Consider the following 8,293-nt stretch of genomic DNA (forward strand, 5'->3'; position numbering starts at 1 on the left):
CGCACCTGCGAAGGGGGAGCAGCAAGCTCGTCTTATTCGACCACAGGACTCCAAAATGTTGACTGCTCCAAACAATGAGCGACTGTGGTCACCGACGGGATCATAAAGGAAATCAGCTCAATTATGAGTGTCGCACAGAGACACTTTTTCAACGCAGGAACTGTGCAGGTCGCAAACCATTCATCGTCATTGGCAGTGGGCCCGGGGGGTATGTACCACGCGCGGCCATTGGGCAACGGGTGTAAGCAAGTGGGGGGGTACAAGATTCAAGGCTTCAAGGCTTTGGCGGTCGAACCGTGGGCGGTATTGGGATGTGCAGGAGAGTGGCCGGGCGGGATCCCAGCCTGATCCTGGCTCGGGCGGTGCGCGCGGAAGACCACACGCGCATCGGACCTTCTGATTTGGCGCCCAGTGGGGGTTGCCGCCGGTCCGGCCATTTCTCCGACTTTCGGACAGGGATTATCTGATTAGATCATCTGATGATCTGATTAGATTGGTACCGTCATGACCGGTCCGGTTCGTATCCAATACACCACTGTAACGAACCGACCCAGACCGGCCCAGGTTTTCTGTTTTGCAAAACAGGGGTCGATGCAACACAGGGGATCCTTGCCCGGAGCAGCCGGCATAGATCTCTGTACGGCTACAGCCGACATTGCTACTTTGGGCTGATGATTGACGACTTTTGATCAGCACGTCTTGGTTCTAGCCCATGTCGATTTATGCGCCTGCCACGTCTAATGCCGATGACCAGGTGGCCTAGGACCTCGGCCCCTCGCCGATTGAGGTACGTACCTAAATGGGTTCCCTTATGCTGTAGGAGCTCCCCTCATGCTGCATACATAGCTCTTCGCTTCCTTGGTGCGGATCCACCCTGATGACTCCAACTGCTCGATAAGCTGAAAGTAGGTGTACGTACTTTGGATGTGAGGGATATTATCTGATCCGCGGTGGGTATTGGAAGGCATCCGGCTCTCCATATAGTGGTGCCATAGGAGATTTCTTCTGCCTGCTCACTGGGGCCTTCGGGGCTTAATGATAAGGTAATAAAATGTCAGAGACTGAGACCAGATCAAGAGCTAGCGGTGATGATTCAGGGTCCAGGCGATCCTTCCGCCTTGAAGTAATGAAAACCGATTCCGAGAGACACATGGGAGCGGAAGTACTCCGCTAGTTCAGCTCCATAATGTTGCTGTTGTTCGTGCTAGGTAGGAAGATCGGATGTTGCCGATAGACGCATCCCGGTACAGCTCAGGGTTTTGCGTAGCAATGCAGTCTTTGGGTTCCTGTTTTCTTCCAAAGCCACTCATTGTCTTCGAAAGTAGACAGTATCTAAGTAATGGTAGAATAATCGAAAGTGATGGTACGGGCATGCCTTCAATTTATCTGCTAGATGCTGGAAGCGGAGTGCAGTTCAACGGGACCGTTTTCATCTGCATAATGCAGGCTGTTATAGGTTCCCGTCGTCTACGCTCGGATGGATAGATGAATCAGTGTTAGGCCCGTATCGGGGACATGACTCAGGCACGAACAATTTTCGACATGCCCACCGTACCGTCCTCAGGATGAACAGTTGGCATTAATGCTCGATTAATTTGCATAGTCAGGCAGAGAACAGTACAAACTGTTGGAAAAACAAGTAGAGTGGTAAATATTGATGATGGTGCCAGTTCCGCGCTTAACAATTCTCATTTATGATGCAAGGTAATGGAGGTATGAGTCGCACTAGCATTGACGTCTAGCGAGGCGTCGGTGCCTAACAGCGCTCCTGTCATCTCCCTTGCAGTAGACAATTATATTAAGCTATAGAAATACTACCTAGGTTTCGAGCCAAAATACAACCATAAAGCCTTTCCAAGCAAGATGCAGTTGCAGCTTAACGATGGCTGGTCTGGGGAGGTAAGGGACACTCTTAATAGTGTTACTAAATGCAAATCTGGTTGTATGAGCCAGTGGTCAGCAGCAGGTTGCCAAGTTCGCATGGAATTAGCAGGACTAAGTTGGACAACGTCCTGGGGGAAAGGACAAACAATGCTAAAGGGGAGGGTGGAACGGGTGGAAAGCAAAGCCCTGAACAGAGTTTTGCAGTCCCCGGTTAGAATCCACCCGCGTTATCTGATCCGGGCCTCGTTTCCAGCACACGCCAGAACACGGAAGCGATGGCATCAGCGGCGGCCTTAAGCGACGCTACGGCAAAGCTATTTATTAGTTTCTGCACCGCTCAGGACTCCTTGGCCGGTAAAATCGGGTTTGTGAAATGGCAGGATTCCCGGCACTTCCACCCCCCTCCAATGCACGCACTGGTCGTTGTCACACCCTGCAAATAAATATCTCAATGGGAAATTTTTTGACTGGGTCCAGGAGTGGAGATGACACCCGCCAGCTTTAGAGTAAAAGTTGCCCTATTGGGTACCGACAGCCGAAACGGCCAAGTTTCGGAACCACAGGAAGACGGATTCATCCTGTTGCAGACTAGTCGCAGGCAAGAAAAGGCCTGGAGTCGCGTAGGAGCGGGTACCGAGGTATGCCAGAGGCAGATAATATAAGTCTGGGACCAGATGCCCCGATCTGATAAGATCCCACGAGTTTTGCCCTGTCTCTCCATTCCCTCTCCCGGCAAAAATATCCATCATGGCGACTGTCCGGCGTCTTCAGCAAACCCTTTCCCACTTTCAACCGCCTAAACCCACCCAGAAACTCTCAATTGTCCATGGTCCGACCGAGCCGGCTCTCCTGGACATCACTCTGGGTGAACTTTTGACTCTGCAAAGCCTTCAGTATGGGGATTATGAGTGTCTGGTCTTCCCCTGGACGGGAACCCGCTGGACCTACTCTAACCTGAATGCGGAGGCCAACCGGCTGGCTCGCGGTCTTCTGGCCATGGGCATCAAGAAAGGCGATCGCATTGGCGTTATGGCTGGTAACTGCGAGCAATATATCTCTGTTTTCTTTGCCGCGGCCCGAGTGGGAGCCATCCTGGTGGTTCTGAACAACACTTATACCCCCAGAGAGCTCTACTATGCGCTGGACCACACCGGTTAGTAGAGCTTATCGCGCACATCCAGTAAGGTAATGCTGATTCAGATAATTTTAGACTGTCGCGTGGTATTCATGACTCCTCGCATTGGGCGTCACGCTCTGGAAGACGTGCTGGCCGAACTGGGCCCACAGCCGAAGCAGAACGGCAAATCGGCCGCGCTGGAAGAGATTGTCATTCTGCGCGGAGAATACCAGAACTTCAGCACCTACAACGATGTCATCCAGCGGGGCGAGAAACTTCCTAACTCTGCTTTGCCGGATCGCGAAGCCGAATTGCGACCAGACGATGTGTGCAACCTTCAATTCACAAGCGGATCGACCGGCAACCCCAAGGCCGCCATGCTAACCCATCAGTATGCCCATTTTACTTGACTCTGTCGCATATGAGCTAACTTGTCTAGCAACCTGGTTAACAACTCCCGATTTATTGGCGACCGCATGGACCTTACCTCCTTCGACATTCTGTGCTGCCCTCCGCCCCTCTTCCACTGCTTCGGTCTGGTTCTGGGTATGCTCGCGGTAGTCACTCACGGCTCGAAGATCGTCTTCCCCAGCGAGACATTCGACCCCAAGGCCGTTCTTCACGCCATATCCGACGAGAAATGCACCGCACTGCACGGTGTTCCCACAATGTTCGAAGCGATCCTGAGTCTCCCCAAGCCACCCAACTTTGACACGAGCAACCTCCGCACGGGTATTATCGCCGGCGCACCGGTTCCTCGCCCATTGATGAAGCGTCTTTTCGAAGAACTCAACATGACTCAATACACCAGTAGTTATGGTGCGTTTTCCCTTTTTCATCTTCTGTTGTTATCGGCGCCCGCTAACACCATCTAGGCCTGACCGAAGCCTCTCCCACCTGCTTCAACGCCGTCACGACCGACACCATCGAGACACGCCTCACAACCGTCGGCAAGGTGATGCCGCACGCGCGAGCCAAGATTATTGACACACAAGGCAACATTGTGCCCGTAGGCGAGCGCGGAGAGCTCTGCATCGCGGGCTACCAACTGACAAAGGGATACTGGAACAACCCGGAGAAAACAGCGGAGACGCTAGTCACAGACGAAGATGGCACCACGTGGTTGAAGACCGGGGACGAGGCGATCTTCACGCCGGAGGGGCGTTGCTCAATCACGGGCCGATTCAAGGATATAATCATCCGAGGTGAGTCCTACCTTTATTTACAAACTTTGGCATTCACTTGCATCATATTTGCAAACCCACCATACCATACATACATACCACCCGTATACTAACCATGATACACATAAACACAGGTGGAGAAAACATCTATCCATTAGAAATCGAAGAACGCTTGGCAGCTCACCCAGCCATCGAAGTTGCGTCGGTGATCGGCATCCCCGACGCCAAATACGGCGAGGTAGTGGGTGCATTCATTGCCGTGGCGGCAGGATACGAGGATAAGAAGCCATCCGTGGAGGAACTGCGGAATTGGACACGAGAGACGCTGGGTCGGCATAAGGCGCCGCAGTATGTGTTTGTGTTTGGGGAGGAGGGCGTGGATCGCACAGTGCCGGTGACGGGGAGTGGAAAGGTGCGAAAGGTGGACTTGCGGAAGATTGCGGCGGGGGTGTTGGAGAGGAGGGGTGGTAACTAGCGATGGTTATATTTTCTTGCTTAAGCTGAATATTTTGTATATAGATTGATTGAATACCCTGAATGATTCACAGTTATAGACAGTTTACAGTTACGGCTTTCTACTATCTACAGATACCCTGGAAAGATCAACAGGAACAGGAGCAGAAACAGGAACTGACCTGCAGCAGATCAAATATGCATACAACTGACACGCATAGAAAACACAAAAAGCGGAAAAATACAACCCCCACCATCCACACAAACTCTACTAAAAACCCAAATCCCTATGCAGAACAACCCCCAACCAACTAATAGTCAGATACCGTAGATTGAGAAAGACGGAAGAAGAATCAGATTAGATAATCGCATCATCTAATCAGATGGAAAAAAAAAGTGAAGAAAACGGCGACGCGTCCTACTCTTCGGTTCCAGTCTGCCCCACCACACCTTTTCCCAATCACGAATATTATCTGTCTTGGCGCACACACACAAACACGAGCACAATTAATTTGTTGTTTGTGGTCTCCACTGCTCATTTACGAGCTGCAGAAAAAAGGCCGGTTTCGGGGGAGGATTTACCCACTCTGGTTCCTACCTTGCACGAGTCCTGGATTGGCAATGTTGTAAATAATGAAATGGAATTCCTACTTGATGTTGGAGTCAATGGACGGTGTCTATAAGTTCATTTATCCAAATGTTATGCTACGCAAAGCTGTAATGCGCAGGACATTATCAGTGTGCGAAGTGATTTTTCATCCAGGGTGGATTTGTAATGAGCGGGACATGAGATCCACTTAAATGCTCATGCCATGCCATGCCAGCCATGCCATGGATATTAATTCGGCCTAGACTAGGCAAGCTGTGCGTACTGCATAGTGCATACTGCAACTGCACGAGGTTTTAGCCGAGTTAACTCCATGCTGCGGAGTTTAGCAGGGAGTGGGCTCGCAAGATAGAGCTGGGTTTGGATCTAATCTAATCATGAGATGCAACTGAGCATCTAATCTATCTTCATCTTGAGTTGAATTTCCCTCAAGTGATGCTACATTAGAATTTCACTGTTATTCTTTCGGTTTATTATAACTAACAAAAACATATTGTGATCTATGTAGCTTGATCACTATACTTCGTGTACACATACACAAAGATATCTAAATATGAATCACACACTGAGATGCCCGCCATATCACCAGCGCCTGATTCAAATAGGTATACAGAGAGTCCCATGTAATCCTCGGAGATATCTGCAGCTACCCTATCATCAAAAAAGCATACTTCCATCTCATTTGCAAAAAATGGAGACCCAAATACTTCCGATCATACTCCCAAACATACGTACGTATCTAACCAGTTCACCATGCTGTAAACAAAACAAGTAATTCCCAAACAATACCGTAACTAAACTCTCCAATACACGCCAAGCCGTAATGATTATCGGACCATCCTACCCTTTTCATCAGCAAATATTTATTATTCGCCATGACCGAGGATTTTTCTCACTGGCGCGCTAACCTTTGATTTTTAGTTTTTTAGTGTCTCGTGGGATGCGAGACAATGGATTTTATTATGTCATAGGGGGCATTATTTGCATGTGGTTGACGCTAATCATTAGTGATTTATTGTTAGGCTGGATGCTAATGCTTTGTTTGCTACTATATTGAGTAGAGTATATCATATACATAGATTTAATGTGCTATGCACAGTCCGTAGATATGCCTTGTATACTATACCTTTTCACTTATAACTAGCCACAAGAATAAAGATACTTACCTACAACCTACACCAAAAAAATCACCCCAAAAATCTACACAAGAATCAACCTAATCACCATGACTCACAAAAGACAAGCTGAACCCAACCCAACAAACCCCACTACACCCGGTGATCACCACCCATCCCTACTACTCCATACTCGTACATATGTACCTAACCTCCATCCATCCCCTCATCCCCTAAGTACCCAGCATACGACCTCCCCTGCCAATAACATACCACCTAAAACCCCCTCCTGCACGGTCATCCAGAATTCCAAAGCATTTAACTGGCCGAAAAAGACAACTAAAGTAGTAGGTACTTACTCGACCTGCATATGAGATGGAAATAAGTGGGTGGATCTACACCCTCTCATCTCACTCACATCATGCTATCCATCCCATGTGCTCATCAGCTGAACATCCATCCATCGTCCTAGTCTATATACGAACTAATATGGAGTATACTCCGTACATACTTACCTAGACAGGACATGCAGTCCGAAATGGATATCTAATACTCTATCGTGATTGACTGCTTCACTCACCGATTCAGGAGGGGCTGAGCTCGGCATTCGGGTTTGTTGCTTTTTGTCGGACTTCTTGTGCGTTGCTTACTCTTGCTTGTTTCACTATTGGAGATGGTGTGATTGGTAGGTATCGAGGGAGTGGACTGGAAATGGGGGTGAATTCGTATTTTGCGACTTGCTTGCTAGCTTCTCTGCTTATTTGCGTGGAATTTGATTGGAGGGTTACGGGTACCTGGTGAGGGGTTTTCTGTTGGGCAGGATATAGAATTGAGGAGAATGGGGTGGTACCTAATAGTAATGTGGTTACCTGATGGGGAGTGGGTTTGCGAGAGGTAGTGGTGTAGATGATTCTATTTTGTAAGTTTTAGTAATTGGGAAATGTGGGTGTGGGATGGATTGTTTTCAGCTAGTTGGGGGAGGTGGTAGGTGTGTTCCAGGGGTTAGGGATTAGGTATCATGAGGTTACTGTGAGTTGCTTGATGAGAACTGAGAATTCTATAGTATGTGGTAGTTGACATGCTCTATAGCAGCTAATCACATTCAAGGTATATAAGTATATCAATTGCAATAACATATCATCAAATGCATATCGCTCAAATGCCCAAAACATCAAATAGTATATCATATCATATCACAATCGCAAGATCCCAAACATATCCCACAACTCTCTAATGAATAACCACGACATGAATAATGTCATAGGTAGCTATTAAAAAAAATGGCCTAACAACTCACTGCATAAACAGCCATACAAGCAGCAACAACCAAATCCAACATCTTAATCCCCTCATCTTCAATGATCAACTTGCCCAATTTCGCAGACTTCCCCCGTAACCCTCCGCCTGCGCGCTCCCGTGCAAGAGAAAGATCCAGACGGTCCTCACTCGGTGGCCGGCGCAAAAGTCCCGATTTCTCGCGCTCCTCGAGATCCCCGGCCCCGCTGCTCGTGCTGCTATTCGAGGGATTCCGTGTGTGGTGGCTAGAGCCGATATTCTCGCCAATTGAGGTGATACTGGCACCGGAGCGAGCGCGGGGCCGTGTATACTTGTTCGGGTTGAGGAGGCGGGCGAAAGAGTCGCGTTTCGAGGAGGGGTTTGCGGAGGTGGGAGTTTGTGGGGAGGAGAGGTAGGAATCCGTTGGGGGTGAGGTGGGATGATAGGATGCGTACGATGGAACGGGCTGGTGAAGGTGGCCCGTTCGAAATGGCGTGTTGAAGCGGATCTCGGCGACAGTGATGGCAGGGGGTTCGGGCGTGGAAGTCGGGTGGTGATGGTGGCTGCTGGCGTTGGGGAAGCCAGGGGTGGGTATCATGTGTTTGCATTTGAGGCTACGGCCATTAACGCTCGTTGTAAACGTGCAGATGCCATTCCA

At 49.2% G+C, this 8,293-nt stretch overlaps 4 protein-coding genes across 4 annotated transcripts; 2 read left to right on the forward strand and 2 right to left on the reverse strand.

Annotated features, from left to right (window-relative positions):
* Window positions 1-1,707: 1,707 nt before the first annotated feature.
* Window positions 1,708-2,099, forward strand: An06g01310 (hypothetical protein; the record flags this gene model as incomplete). The annotated part of the gene is made up of 3 exons (XM_059748061.1): window positions 1,708-1,713; window positions 1,810-1,899; window positions 1,950-2,099. 3 exons carry the CDS (start codon window positions 1,708-1,710, stop codon window positions 2,097-2,099), a joined length of 246 nt encoding a protein of 81 aa, XP_059600805.1.
* Window positions 2,100-2,631: 532 nt separating this feature from the next.
* An06g01320 (uncharacterized protein) lies at window positions 2,632-4,660 on the forward strand (the record flags this gene model as incomplete). Its single annotated transcript, XM_001390917.1, has 5 exons — window positions 2,632-3,037; window positions 3,095-3,392; window positions 3,441-3,820; window positions 3,877-4,206; window positions 4,320-4,660. 5 exons carry the CDS (start codon window positions 2,632-2,634, stop codon window positions 4,658-4,660), a joined length of 1,755 nt encoding a protein of 584 aa, XP_001390954.1.
* A 1,085-nt stretch (window positions 4,661-5,745) lies between these two features.
* An06g01330 (hypothetical protein) lies at window positions 5,746-6,000 on the reverse strand (the record flags this gene model as incomplete). Its single annotated transcript, XM_059748062.1, has 2 exons — window positions 5,746-5,896; window positions 5,981-6,000. 2 exons carry the CDS (start codon window positions 5,998-6,000, stop codon window positions 5,746-5,748), a joined length of 171 nt encoding a protein of 56 aa, XP_059600806.1.
* Window positions 6,001-6,944: 944 nt separating this feature from the next.
* An06g01340 (uncharacterized protein) lies at window positions 6,945-8,293 on the reverse strand (the record flags this gene model as incomplete). The annotated part of the gene is made up of 3 exons (XM_059748063.1): window positions 6,945-7,272; window positions 7,389-7,417; window positions 7,658-8,293. Coding segments are annotated over 3 exons (993 nt in total), but the record flags the coding sequence as incomplete, so codon positions are not given.

The sequence above is a fragment of the Aspergillus niger genome (genome assembly GCF_000002855.4).
Source record: "Aspergillus niger supercontig An06".
NCBI classification, from domain to species: Eukaryota; Fungi; Ascomycota; class Eurotiomycetes; order Eurotiales; family Aspergillaceae; genus Aspergillus; species Aspergillus niger.